Raw genomic sequence first — 15,485 nt, 5'->3', positions numbered from 1 at the left:
CAACACGTTTCCTCTCTTTCTCCCCCTGTGTATCTATCTGTATGTTCTATGTTTGTGTGAACATCCAGAGAGAGGGAGCTTTTAAAGTTAAAAAGCCATTAAGGAAATAATTCGCTGAGCTCTTTCCCCAACTACTAATACTCTGTCAAGAGAATCGCGAGGGAGTGCACCTGAGGTACAGACGCACAAAGGCAAGATAATTTTATGTACATACAATAAACATATTTTGCTCTTTGTTAATCAATACATATATGTATATATACGGGGTGCAGAGAAGAAAACATACACAACTCATGACATTTTAAGAAAATATACATATATATATAAATTCTGTTCAGCAAGATCTTTATTCAAATTAGAATTTGCGAAAAAACATACAAAATGTAAACATAATTATAGGAAAGAATTACGAAAAATATATTACAGAAGTAAACACTATAGGTAAAATTAGGCCTCTTAAATCTAAGGTACTGTCTTTTCTCGACAATTGCCAAAATCAATAGGATTCATTCAATTTACAAAATAAATTATTCTCAATAATTAAATGTAATGAAATTTTTATTTAAAAAAAACAAAAAACGACACTCTAAGTAACAAAAACCTGGGCATCAAATCAATGCAATAAAGAATACTTTTATCATCATGGACAGAAACGATATCCTTTAGAGGAGATAAATACCTTAAAGAGTCCACAAACCTCCTAAGAACTTCAGATTCAAAGTCTATTGGGGTTTATGTCTCTAATTTTCTGAAGGCATTAATTTTATTAGGGCTTTCTAGCTCTGCACTTTCAAGTGCAAAGTTTATATCGTCAAGGAACTAACACACTTGAGGAAACTATATGTACAGTAGATCTTAGAAGTATAATACTGTCTGTTTCTTGAATATATAAACTTTGCACTTAAAAGTGCAAAGCTAGAAAGCCCAAATAAAATTAATGCCTTCAGAAAATTAGAGCCATACACCCCAATAGACTTTGAATTTATTCATGAATCATCCAAATATATAAACAAAGTGACATTCTGTATAAGTGTGAATCAAAAAAAATTATCCACAGTCCTTGCGAGGATTAACAAAAAAGAGGCAACCATTTGGATTTGAGGAGCAACCTTTCAATTATCTTTGACCAGGAGAATGGAAGATCTAATCGTTCCACATATTTCTTGCAAACCATTTTGCCACATCCTTCTCAAAAGATCAATATATACACACATTTTCCATTGCCAGGGTCCGGGTACGTAATATCTTTTTGCAGATAGCAAAAGAGTGATAGGAAATTAACCCTTGGATAGACGAGAGTCTGATTTAAAGATGAAATACTGTATTGTTAAAATATCGTTTTCGATGGCTTTCTCTTCTAAATCTATAGGATTCTCATTTTGCCGTGTTATATCCGACATGTTTATGTACGATTATATGTACAAAGAAACTATCTCTTGGCCCCAGAGCCGTTGCCACGAGAGGCTGTGGGAGCTTCCCCTCCCTTATAGATATTTTTGTTCGGGGGAAAAAGGTATGTCAGTCGGAAAATTGGATGTTATAAAATATGATTTGTTGTTCCAAAAATGTGTCTTTTATATGAAAGAAAATTAAAGTTATTGGACAATATATATTTTCCAAATTGAAAAGCGACTCCCCTTCTCGGTGCTTCCTGAATGCAGAACACGTCTTAATTACTATTTATTCTTAAACATCTGATCCCAACATTGGTTTAAAATAGTCAGTTGAGAGTGTTGCAATTACGGATGTGTCCTACACGCATAAGGCTTACAGCATATTCTAATTTGTTTATCTAGTTTCAAAGCTTTTTTTCTTTTTATAAGTGGGTTTTTCTATGACTTTCCCTATTTACATATGTTGCTGATCAACACAAAAGCAAGCTAGAATTATTTCCCCCCCCCAAAAATGGAGTTAATATATATTTAGTTCTATGTATGCACAATGGTTTAAAAGTATATAATTGCCTTTTCTTGATTTATGCTCAAGATTTTCTTTTGTGCTAACTCAGGCCATAGTGGTCTATCAACACAAAAGAAAGCCTGGATTACATAGAGCTCATAAGAGACAAAAGTACCGTCTGCCCAAACTGATTTATGAGCCTAATTACGGGAAACTGGAAACAATATCCCAAATTTTTCTTTAAGTTATTCAAAACTTCAATATGAAAGATTCAAAATTTAATTATTTTACCATCTGCAGCAACACAATGCCCAAGACGAGATCGGAAGCTTCTCCATGCTATGACAATTTCGATGTAATGAACGGAAGCCGATTTCCGAGCAATGGAAGCTTTTAAATCTATGAGATTGTCGTGGTTTTTCCTTTCACCTTTCCTCTAAAATAATAATTCAGTGGATTCACATCTAATGAAAATGTTGATAATTTTGTATGCTTGATAACAACATCTTTGGCCTCTCCTGACGCCCTGCTTTCATTTTTTCAGTTAGGTATGGACCTCAATACAAGCTTCATAATGTGACAACGTATCATAATCGCCGTAACTCCTAACTCATTCGTCTTTGAGTTTATTGAAGATGTTGGATCGTATTCCAACCATTCTTTGAGGATTTGGGCGAGTTCCTCCCGTTTATTTGAACCTCCTGGCATCTCTTGTCTTCTGATAATACCATATGGATAATTGTATGGAATATTGGCCGAATATACATTGCATTTTGAGAAGGACAAATTTGGGCACATAGTGAATCTGGGGTTCGTTGCCTTTAGGGTTCTCTCTCTCATATTTCTGAATAAAATTATCTCAAATTAAGGCCAACTGATGCATTGATTAATTATAAGTCCAATGACGTCATTTTATTTGTATATTGGTCATTACTTTAGATACAATGTTGGTGGGAAGAAAGCGTACTTTTTCGCTAATCAACCCTGTATGTATATACATATAATATTGTTCCTTATTAGTTCAAAAATTATTTAATAACAATTTTTTAGTTGACCTTTTTTTAGGAAGGTCCAATATTAACCTAATATTGCTTAATTTCCCCATTATGAATAGTTTCCCTCATTGGACTCTATGTTCCACCTCGTGCCTCTTAAATCTTGTAATTCCTAGGTATTTTGTCCTAAAACTATTTTGCCACGTGGACATCTTACCCAAAGGATATTTCACCTAAACTATGAATAAATAATGATTTAAACATGCCCAAAATTTCAATAAATAAGTTAACAAGAATAATAAAAATAAAAACTGGAGAATGAAGAGTTAATCACTACTTTGTTATTAATTAGACATGATGGATTATTCATCAATTGTTAGAAAAGACTCATGGATTGACGAACAAGGCTAATACGAGGAGAGATTGCAATTCCATCATTAGTCCAACAGAAAAAAAAAACATTTGACGCATTTTATAGTGGTAAACATTACATATTTGGATTAAGACCCTCAAAAAGAACATCAATGTCAAGTCAAAAACAGCAATGAACCTCATTTGCCTATAGTTAGGTACCAAAAGTACAGAGTACCTTATCAAATGTGTGTAAAAAGTTCAGTACACCCCGTATACGTACATATACATACATATTTATGTAATATCGTTCCTTGTTATTTAAAAGTTTAGCCCGCGCCTTATTTCATTCCTTCATAATAATAATTTCCCCCTTTTATCTTCTTCCCTTCTCCTTCCCCTCACGGGATTATCGATTAATATTCTCTATCTACATACAGACTAGCACTAGCACTCGGGAAAGGATCAATAGTAAGAATAACTAACGACGAAGCAAGGGCTATAGTTGGCAAACTACTCCACCGCGTGGGAGTACGCTGCTACTTTTAATTCATATTTATTTGTTATTGCCTTCTATACTACTTATATGCGAGTTCCCTACCCCCTTCGGGCAAAAAATAACACAAATATCCTCTTATATATGAATGTAGGAAGAAAGGATTGTTGGAATAAAAACATAGTATGTTGTGTATTATAGAGTGAGGGGAAGAAACGTTCTCTCTCTCTCTCTCTCCCTACTTATTCAAATAAGCAGATGGTTTCACTCAAATTATATTTATTTATTTTCTGTAAAATACATTCTAGACGGAGGAGCTGTAAACAAAATATATATAAATACCTAAATAAATATATATATATGTATAAAAACACGCAATAAAAGTTGTACAGTCGGCGCTTGACATACGAGTTGAATTCCTTACCTGACGGAGCTTCTACGTGATCGCAATCTATCCCTTCCTATGAAATAACTTTAAAAAATCCTCCAACTACACTAAATTTGTATTGCTACCAAAAAAAAAAAAGTAAAGTATCATTCATTATTCACAAATGAAGGACATGCTCATTTTTGAATACAAATCGAATGTCAATGTGGATTTTCCCAAAAGAATCCAGCTCCTATTTAAAAAAAAATATATATATATATACAAGATTTGCGGATTAGACTATAAATCCCTGGGATTCTAAGAATTTGAGGATTTTAAAGGATATTAAAAGGAAATATTCATTTGTAGAGAAAAAAAAATTGTAGATTTAAATCAATTTTAAAAGAATTTCCCAACTTTATATTCGAGGAGGAAGGTGATTGGATATATTTTTAAGAGCCCTTTGAATATCTGGGCTCATTTCTACTCCCCAGATCCTGCTCGTATCTCAGGGTATCACTGTATGTTTGTAATAGTAGTCTATGTACACAAAATAGAATTGAATTTTATGATTGTTTATCGATCTGCCGCGCTCTGGTTGTTTATTTCTACCATTCTATAATCATAATAAAAAATATATATGTTATCATCTATTCTTCCTCGGGATGTCACCGGATATTATTCTTTTTTAGAAAGGGGGGAGGGGGAGTATCCAATGGTTGGTTGGTTGGTGGGTTGGAATGGTATAATGTACTCCTTTGAATGAATGGTTATTTTATTATTTTAAAATTATTTTTTTTAATAAATAAAAAGAGAGAAGGGGAAATCCAAAGAGCCCTTTTCTTTTATTATGTGATCCCCAATGAGATTTCAGAAGTTGTTGTAGTTTTTTTAAATGATGAAACTTTTACATCTCTTTTGGGAGGAGCCTAAAAAGATTTTTGTATAGAGCCAGGGATTTAATTTTATACTATTTGACATACTATTAACATCTATATAATATTTAATTCTTATTTTGACTATGAGACTTAGTTAGACGAATATAATAATATGTAATATTATAAAAAAGTTATATGTATTTTAACAGCTGTCGCACATTAGGTGAACACAGTGTTATTGTTTTTATATCATAAAAACAAGGGGGCACCTGGTTGCCTCTTTTTATTCCCATTTTTGTTGTTATTTCTGCAAAGGAACCCGATTGACACCTGCTTTTACAATGACGTGAGATGAACCCACCACCAATACTACTTACATACTCGTACATAAAATAAAGGATTTTTTAAAAAGAAAAATACACATTATAAACAAAGAATAATTATTGTCTTCTCTTTTTTCCAGGACGTCCCGTCATCATCATCCTCGATCCTCCTATCATCCATCCTCCAACAGCAATCATCATCGAACCTCACCCTCCCAACGATCATCTTCCACCCGAAGACGTTCTCACCATCACCCCGCCTCACCTCCTCGTAGAGAATCCTCCTCTAATAATCCCGCACTTCTCAAACGTCGTGCCTCTGTTCTCGACTATCGACACCACCGTCATTTAAGTCGTCAAAATGATTCTACCACTTCCTCCCGCTCTGGTCTTTCACGACGAAAGGTCTCTCCAGACACTCTACCCGATAATAATCATCAAAATGAGCCCCAGTCCAATTCATCTCGAATTGATCAATCCGATTTGCGCTCACAAATTTCGAAAAGTCGTCTCGATGAATCCCTAAGTTACTACTACTCTTCAAACGATGAGGATATGAATTTGGAAAAGGAGCTATATCCTCTAGGTAAGCTCTACTTGGTATTATATGATACATTCCTTAGGGGCAGTGTCGTAGGGACAATAAGTGGATGTCCACTCCCAAAACGATAACTTATTCTTTATTCCACAAAAACTGCAGAATTATGACCACATTCTCCATTAAATTGCTGCTTAATAGTTGTTTATTGTGCCCCTATCATAACCTGTGACACACGAGAGTGGAAATAGGATGGGTCTTGGACCTAGGTAGATTATAAGTCAGATTGTATTATCCGAAAATATCCAAGATCCCAATGGGATACGAGTATTTGAACTTTTACTAATCTTAAAAAAGATCCGAGGGATTTTCCGGATCATAAAAAGCTTTTTGTATTGCTTAGTACTTCATCCTTGTTTTAAAAAAAAAAAGAAAAAAATCATATATATCGAACGTAGCATCTCAACTTATCTTTATTAGTGTTTGAAGCGACATCTACACATAAAAAGTTGCATCGCGGGGTTGTTCTAATGTTATTAAAGTTTGAGGTAAACGGATGGGCGTAGCTCAATGGACAACGGACTGCACCTAAATTTTTCTCTTGAACTCAATGTTCCTAGGCTCAATACTCTGTTGCACTTTGAGAAAAAGTTATATGATACTAATATGGACTTCAATGTCCATTTCTAGATCAGATGGAGTGATTCATATACTAAAATGTTTACTTATAAATTATAATCATTTCATAATCGAGGGCTATATTGAAAAAAGTCATCTCAAGCCAGTCCTTGCTCCTCTTACAGTTTGAAGTTTTCCTCCTTAGATATTTAGGTCTCATTTTGGGCAGGGATGTGACTAGGATTTTTCTTTGGGGAAGGGGTTGTATTACTTTTTTGACTAAACCTTTGACCATTTTTGATTAAAGGTTACAAAAATAGACCTGTTTATAAAATAACTTTTTCTGCAGAAAACAAAATAAATTATTGCTGATTGTGAAGAAAAAAAGGATTCAAATTTTGACCTCATACCTTCATTTTTTTGATTAAAATGCTGTCTTTTGAACGAAATATTTTAAATTTTTGGAACAAAATTTTACTCAGGAGCAGTGTACTCAACCTGGCTACGAGACTGCTTAGTTGAGTAAGAGATCCTGTACTGAAAATGCTTTAACAACTTGTTGTCTACAATTTCGTGTATCGTCTCAATTGCTATGTATCAGAGGATTTAACATTTTTATTTTACTTTTCCAATAAAAACAGACAAGTATTTGAATTTTCCCTCAGTTAAGCAAAATAAATCATAAATACTCGACATAGAATTAACTTTTCCCATCAATAAATCAGATGAGTCACTTCCATCCTTAGAATGATTGATTGATTGAGAACGAGAGAAGAGAAATCTGTACACGGAATGCAGTTTAATCTAAATAATACATAACCACTCGTGTTGAGTCTGGAAAAAAGACATATTTTTTAATCGTGAACTGACGAAAAAGGGAATGAAATGTCTATTTGTGGGGACCGATCAAGAGCTAATTTGACTACAAGGGCGGTCCATACCGAACTTGGGCATCACTAGTTTGGTATTACAAAAGTTAGAACAGTCTCAAAATGGTCTAGAACCAAAACCTCTCACTAATATATTTACATGTATGTCGTTTACAATCTTATTAGACCACTGATTAGATGAAGTTTACATTGCCTTAATCATTAAATGATTTGAATTTTATATTTTCATAGAGTGGTGATATAAATGAATAATAGTCGAATACAATTTTGTATTATTCATTTAGTAATAACACATTACAGTTTGATCACTTGTGAATAAGTTATTACTTTCATGTTGGATTCTTTATTTTGGCACGCAACCTTCTCTCCAAAAAAGGTCCAAAAGCAGTTGGTACTTAGCCAAATAAGTCAATCATACCATATGCTAGTTATCTCTTAAGTACACCCAGACTATCATTACAATATTAATTCTCAACTTACTATGAAAAGGTTGAGTGATTATTTTTTTAATATTCTGTTTCCGCCGTCCTTTTTGCATTAAGAAACTATACTAATCATTTAGTCATTTCATCATCATGCGCGAGCAACAAGCAAAAAGGCAGCGCATCTCAGATATCATAGATGCTGGAGTTGATGTTATGAAGAATACGGACATTGTTAAGTGCTCTAGGAGCCTGGTTTTTAAGTTGGCCAAGATATTAAAAAAATGGAGGAGACCTTTTCAAGATGTCAGGAAGTGGAAGGAATAATTTAAAGAGAGATACAAAGTTCTTGTTAAGCTTAGGGAAGAATATAAAGGAGGATCCCACTAAGTCAATGAATCCCCTCGCCAATGACTTTTATGTGGCTCTTAAGACCATCAGGAGGTCCAAAAAAACCCAACTTGGGATTAGTTTCTTTCACAAGGACCCTATGCCACATTTTGACAGAGTGCATGGAAGTTTGTTTTTGTTTTCCCAGCTGACGCAGCTAATACCTATAAAATTATGTATTGTAAATGTGTATATTTTAATGTCCATTCTAACCAACCAAAGTTAGGTTTGTATTGGTCCTTAAAACGCCCCCTAAAAACCGCTCTTATCGGTTTTTCAAAAACGTCTCAAATTTTAGAGAGCCCTCTAAAAAGTAATTATTTCACTACTATGAAAGTAAACTATCTCAGTTGACCAATTGAATGATTTTATTGAAGCGTTAAGTATATTTCATGCTCTAGAATAGTTTGCCATTGAAATTTATTAAAATGGGTAAATATTGATTGATGATGTTGTAACAGGATTGTATTTATCAAAGATTGTTCTATCGGACCTGTCCTGAAGATTTACTTCCCAAAATGCATGTTGAGCTACAATGGATTATTAATATAATAAGCAAGAATAAATAGCCTTTGATTGAGTGGACAATTAAGGTCAAAAAAATGTTTGATTATGTGTATTGAACTAAAAAAATTTTATTTAAAACACAAATTACTTTGTGTTTTAGTATTAAATTTACTTTTGTGGCCTTGAAATCCTCACTCGGGGTTCAAAGTTATTAAAACTACTATTTGTGGCTATATTTAAAAATAAAGGCTAATTTTTAAGACCATAATATCTTCACAAATGATTTGAATCCCGTAATTTTGAGTAAAATACTTTGAATTTTACGGTTGTAAAAATTTTAAAGCGTTAAATTAATATGATTTTTTCTATATGATCTTTTTTTACATCAGCCCTAAAATTAAAAAGTAAACATTTTAGAAAATATATTAATAGCTCATAAGAGCTCTATTTTTGCTCAATTAATTTTTTAAAAAAATCCCTCACATTTTAAGAAAAAGAGTAAATTTGAGTTGATGAATCTATGAAAAACTAAATCAATTTTCAATCTGAAATGCGTTCAATCATTCTAATTGTTTTCATAGTTAAATTATTTATCTGTATAATTTACTTTTTTCTTTAGGACATTACATCAATAACCGTGCGGAAATGATTGAACATATTTTCTCTATTATTAAAGAGCAAAAACTCAATGGCATGCTCACGTCTAATCTAAAAGAACTGAGCCTCGAGGAACTCAAGGAAAGTTGTCTTATTCAATTAGAGGGAATGTCTAAGCAAAGGATTCGTTGTATACTCGCAGGTAATTATTATTATAAAATAATTCAATATTATTGTTACAGGAGCAACTACTTAAATGATTTTTGACAAGACTGTCTGAGGAATGCATTTTTTAATCTTTGCCGAATAATTATTATTGTTAATATCTAATAATAAGTAAAAGTTTCGGCCCAGTCCCTAAACTGATAAATTACAGTCCTTGATGACGTCATTGAACTCCATCTTGTCTTTTTTAAATCAGTTCTAGTACTGACAGTCCCAAGGAGAGATAGGACTTCCTAAAACTGGACTGAATAAATAAGGACTCACGCAACACTAAATAAAAGTAGAAAAAAAATTATGTCACAATAAAATAATTGGAAATTGATCGATTTTATTTAAAAATCGGGCTATTCATGTCCAAATTAAGTATTCCGTGGTTCTTATCCTTTTTACCTCCATTAGTCAAATGTTAGAATTTCAATATCCTCCTTTCCTTGCCTAAAGATGAATGTTTAAAAAAATATTTCATAATTTCGTCTTTTTTTTTTTTATAAATTGTTTTGAGCATTTTTTTGTTGAAAATATTTAACCTTTTCTCATTTTACATAGATGTCCTTTTTTTATTTTTTTATCCACCGCCCAAAGGCTATGCCAAATTTCCACCTGACAAAGTATAGTCGACATCCTTGTATATCTGAACTCATCTTAAAATATTTAAATACAACATCAAAATTCAAAAAATATCCTTTGTTGCTGTGAAACTTTGTAAAACACTCAATTAAAACTTCTTCACGCCACTGTTTTTGCTCGAATGTGAGCAAAAACGGCTCCCATCTTGCACACTTTCAGTCGGCGATCCACCAGTACCGCTTTGCGGATTTTCTACACAATTTTTCGCGTGGCCACCTTATTCAAACTTTCTAATACATTGATTTTTTTTTAAACAACTAATCATCTCTTAGTCAGGCTTAGTACTTTTAGAGTCGATCTCCTATGTAATCTATCAACACAAAAGTAATTCTAGAGAATTTTTTTTTTTTTAAATGTAGTCTGGAATACATATATGTGTGGCGATAACATAAAAGAAAGCCGGGAGCCGAGAAACATGATTTATAAGTTGTTTACTTTAATGAAAAACCCAAGAGGATTTTTTAAAGAGTTAAATACAATATTAAACCACATAAAAACTGTCCAACAAGCTATTAATATGATTGATATTTGTTTTAATTTTTACATAAACATATTATGTACAAGTTCAATCAATTTGATCGTGCGGTATTTGAACTTTAAATCGAATTTTGATATCATCAAAAGGATCCGTTGGTCTCTTAACAAGCTAATCTCTCTCTTATTTTCGTTATTCTTGGAACGTGAATACACTCTTCTTTAAGAATAATTTTGACGTCATGACGTCTTGGTATCTTTTATGATGAGTGTTACTAAATAACCGATTTTTATCAGATTTAGTTAACCTTTAAAAACGCGGCTCCTAAGGACTTTGTCACTTTTTTTGAATTAATATAAATTATAGTACTTATATCAACGGATACGTTTATCATACTGTTGCAATATTGAAAAAAATATTCCAGCTTGTTTGTATGTATTTGCCACTCATATGTAGAGCTACAAAGAACCATAGGATTGTTTTCCGTTCGTTAACTTTGTTTTTTGTTTTTTTTTAATTCCTGTCTTGGGAATCAACTTTTTATTTTCTTGACATTTAAATAAATGATTCTTCATTTTACGTGATGTATTAAGTATTCTTCAAAGGAAGGGGCTTTTTTGGGCGTTTCCTTTTTAAGGGAATAAAACCTTCTCATGGAATAGTCATAAATGACTTATGACACGTTTATGCACATTTGATTGCTACTCAACATACATTGTTGTGGAAAGCTCAACTTTTATATTCCCACCTACCTGTGGTATATGTATGGTATAGGGCTCTGACGCCTATCAAAAGTCTTTTATTATATTATCTATCATCTTCTATGTGGACTCATAAATAATTTTTTATGAGTAACAAAATGAATTAATAAAGAGTTGGGAAATCATAATGTGACCCAACACCAGAAAAACAATCTTGAACAAAAAAAAAGACACACTTTTAAAGGATTCTACGTTAGTAATAAAGGATGTAAACGACAATATATTTTGATAGATATATTTGACACAGTTATGAGCTAATTATTCAAACTTACAGAATGGGCTGATAGATCCAGGAGGTTTAACTATAACTGATATAAAGCCGGACTATTCAATTAGCCAACAACACTTTAGGGCCTCTACGTTTCACGTTAAATTTTAGTAAATATATATTTGCAATTTTCTCTTGCCTCATGGATGCGAATGTAACTCGACCACATCAGCTGCTCAATAGGCTTCCTTATTAATCAAGAACAAAATCCCTGAACTCTTTATTGTATTTTGTGCAATTTAAATGGTTGAATAGTTTTTGGCTCAAGTGGTCGGGTACACTACTCAATTCCTCCAAAAATACAGAAAATATGTCAAGCAGGATGGTGAGGACCCACTGAAAATGATTTTTCGTAAGCCTTGTGACCTGGAAGCGGCCAAAATCGTCTAAAGGCCTACTTTGTAGGGGAAAATAAGCAAAAAATCGACAAAGATTCCGGCCAATCAATGAATGCAATCACTGACAGAATCGACGTAGCGTCCCGTTTAAATATTCATTGTGTCACCAATGAAGACGTACGGTACCACAGCTATGCACGTTGCAAGGGCCAGCTTATAATCCCGTCAAATAGGTGGAAAAGGTCATCCCAAACCAAGGCTTTGATCAAGCTAAAACAGAAGCCTACCGTGAAATATCTTGTCTGATTCTTCTCAGATGATACAAATTTCTGTCAAACGCAGAAACATAACTCGAGGAGCAAATGATGTTTGGCAAAAAGTCCTTATAACCTCTCTAAGATTATGAAAGCCAAGTACTCACACCAAATTATGCTTCTCCAAGGTACCACAAGATCCTTCAGGACTGGGGTAAGGAGGACATTCTGAACTTTACCGAGTGGGAAGGCGAAGAAGGCGCTGGGGCGTTTCTGGGGAAGTTGTGAATGTTTAGTCCAAGCTAACGGCGATTTTATTGATTAATGTCAAATTTATGTTATAATGTTGATTTTTGTAAAAATCAAAAATAAATCGGTTAAGAAATAAACACAGGAGCATTTTACTTTTATCTGACCTTGCAAACGATTAGATGAACCACCCTTTATATATGATGTGTAAAGTTTACATGTTGTGAATGAGGATCATGCAATAATTGAATATCCTATTAACGGTGTAATTTTTGATCTCTTTTTTTTTTTTAATTAAAAAATAATTTATTAATAAGTTTTTAAAATGTCCTTACGTTGTTCTCTCTTTTTACTCATCACTAGAGTGACTTTAGAAAATAACTTTACTTATATTACCAAAATAATACATATTTTCACAGATTTGATATTTAATTTTAAAAACCATCTTTTAATTAGGTCAAGAAATGGAAGAGTCGTCCAATACAGAAGAAGAAGAAGAAGAAGACGATCGATCATCAAATCACCAAGATGAATTATGCAATAAATCAGACCATGATGTTGATGAGAAGTATGAATCCTTTTATAAGTGCTGTATCGGCTTGAGTCGAGTCGTGGAGAATCGACGACTTGAGTTGATAAATACGAAAATGAAATAAGAAGGAGACAAAATTAAGTAGCTACGCCGACATACCCCGGAGTACCCTTTTATCAACTTTAATTAATTTTTGACTGTATAGGTTGTTTTATTCCTTTATCATTGTTTTATTTTCGTTTTTTGTCATGAAAAATGACTTAATTAGTACTCCTTGGTTATTTACAAAAAAAATAATGAATAAATGATTCCTAACGATTAGAAAGGGGGGAAGGTGTATACAGAGTGGGGACCCAAAACTTGCAGTAGCTTTAAATTACAAATGTTTTCCTCTTATTTTCAATGACAAGGTTTCATATCGCAACCAAATGAGAGCTGAATCAAAGATACTCAAGTTTTGTTTCTATTCCATGTCTCCAAGTGTAAAAAAGACAAAACAACGGGTGTACATCTGGATAGTCGTCAACGTCATTGCATGAACGCCCATATATCCAAGAAGAGTCAAAACTTCTACAGAAATTATATGGCTGACTTCTGCCCTGCTTTCAGCCATGATATAAATCCCACAGTCTCTATAGCTTGGATGTCTTGGAGAATAATGAATGTTGGACATCTCCTCCAAATTTGGATTTGCTCCGAGCTGTTATCATGACAGCAGGGTACGTCAATGGCATGGCCTTCATCGTCAAGAGCTGCCGAAAAGAGAACATATTGAATTCAAAATTTTGTATTTAAACATATGACGAAATGGTTTTGAGTTGGCTTGTCTTCCATTAAAATCACGTTTTTCTTATTTAAGTCATGCTCCTAAAAGTTTTTGTGTCCTCACAGTTGCAGAATCTCCCTTATATAATATCTTAGAAATTGCATCTTATGACGAGTGAGATAACTACATATACTGAGCCACAATTATCCCCAACTTCCAATGCATTAGTGAGCGTGAGCATCCACATATTAGTTAAAAGGCTTTAAATTCCTAGAAAAATCCATCAATTCGTGTTCGGACCTATAAATATGTTAAATTCTGATTGGTTAGAAAATCCCTTAGGAACAGCACGAAACATAAGGCCTTTAATGAGGTTTAATGATAAAAATACAGTTCACACTATGTTTTTCCAGGTTGAAGATCCACTCATCATTTAAGTAAGGGGTAAAAATCATTGACTCAAGTCGAGTAGATTGTTCTTGGAATCGACTTTTCTCTTTTTCCCTTTAATAAATGATATATCTGTGATTTAGTCCACATCATCACATCAAAGACATAATAATATTTGTCCCTTTTAACCAAGGTAGTTGATAATTATAGAGCACCTTGCTGTTAACCCTCTTGAGACTTTATTTTCTCTCTCGCATGGGTTTTTCTTCTTTTATGATCTATAAAATAGATCGTTAAAATATTGTAAATGAGGATTTTTTATTTCATTTTTGTGATGTTATAATTTTTTTTCTTCATTTTCTTTGTGATTAAATTTTTTATTATTATATATATTTTTTTCTTTTTGTCTTCAATCAAGTAGTCGTCCCGTGGATGGAATTGTTCTTGGTGATGATGAGATTGTAGAAAGGAAAGAGGATCATAAAAAAGTAGTGGTGGATGATAAAAAGGAGACTCATGTTGATGAAAGTCATATTGTGAAAGACAAAGTATCTACTACTAAAGCCCTTTCTTCTCCCAAAAAGAAAAAAGTGGAAACACCAAGTGAGGAGGAATCTAAAAGAGATGACAATCGGAATTCCAAAATAATATCCACCTCTCTTAAAAAGGTACATAAAGCATCATTACGGATAAAAGGTCTAGTGTAAGTTTCGGTCTTAAAATCCTAGACCGATCTTAGACCGCCATAATTCTTGAGTGGTCTCGGTTCTACACACAAAAAAAAATAACTTTTTTCGACAAGAAAAAAAATATATTGTTTTTAGAGAGGGAAATTTAAGTCCACGATTAAAATTTGCGTACAGGGTTTTAGACTGAAATGTGAAAAAATAAAATTATAGAAAAATCAATTCTGACTGAACAGAAAAAAAAACTTATGGTCTTGGACAAAAAATTTTACAATAAGTTTAATAATTTAGAATTCATAGAAATATTTTTTGTAAACAGTCGTGAATTTTTGCAATTTGTTTAAAAAAAAATTATATTTGAAATTTAATTTTTCAAAAGAAAAAAAAATCTAAAACATTTAATTTTTTGTGGATGGCAGGGAATTTTTGAATCTATTTTTCTCCATGAAATTTTATTTTTTGTTAATAGCTGTGGATTTTTGAATGTTTTATTATTTTTTTCCAAAAAATTTTATTTGAAATTATTTTTCAAAAAATTTATATTTGAAATTATTTTTCAAAAAATTTATATTTGAAATTATTTTTCAAAAAATTTAATTTGTATGAATAGCTATGGATTTTTGATTTTTTTACAAAAAATTCA

The 15,485-nt window shown here is 32.6% G+C and overlaps 1 protein-coding gene across 2 annotated transcripts in view; it reads left to right on the top strand.

Annotated features, from left to right (window-relative positions):
- LOC121116358 (uncharacterized) overlaps positions 1 to 15,485 on the top strand; it is a 52,168-nt gene that overhangs the window by 33,242 nt on the left and 3,441 nt on the right. The window contains exons 2-5 of one of the 2 annotated variants that reach the window (XM_071887532.1): positions 5,450 to 5,895; positions 9,294 to 9,473; positions 12,925 to 13,036; positions 14,578 to 14,824. In XM_071887532.1, coding sequence (XP_071743633.1) covers positions 5,450 to 5,895; positions 9,294 to 9,473; positions 12,925 to 13,036; positions 14,578 to 14,824 — 985 coding nt within the window. Of the gene's footprint in view, positions 1 to 5,449; positions 5,896 to 9,293; positions 9,474 to 12,924; positions 13,037 to 14,574; positions 14,825 to 15,485 lie in introns of both variants that reach the window. The other variant, XM_040710603.2, reaches the window with a different exon arrangement.

The sequence above is a fragment of the Lepeophtheirus salmonis genome, chromosome 4 (assembly GCF_016086655.4).
Source record: "Lepeophtheirus salmonis chromosome 4, UVic_Lsal_1.4, whole genome shotgun sequence".
Taxonomy (NCBI): domain Eukaryota; kingdom Metazoa; phylum Arthropoda; class Copepoda; order Siphonostomatoida; family Caligidae; genus Lepeophtheirus; species Lepeophtheirus salmonis.
Note: the sequence above shows the minus strand (reverse complement) of the source record. Positions and strands in the feature narration are given on the sequence as shown.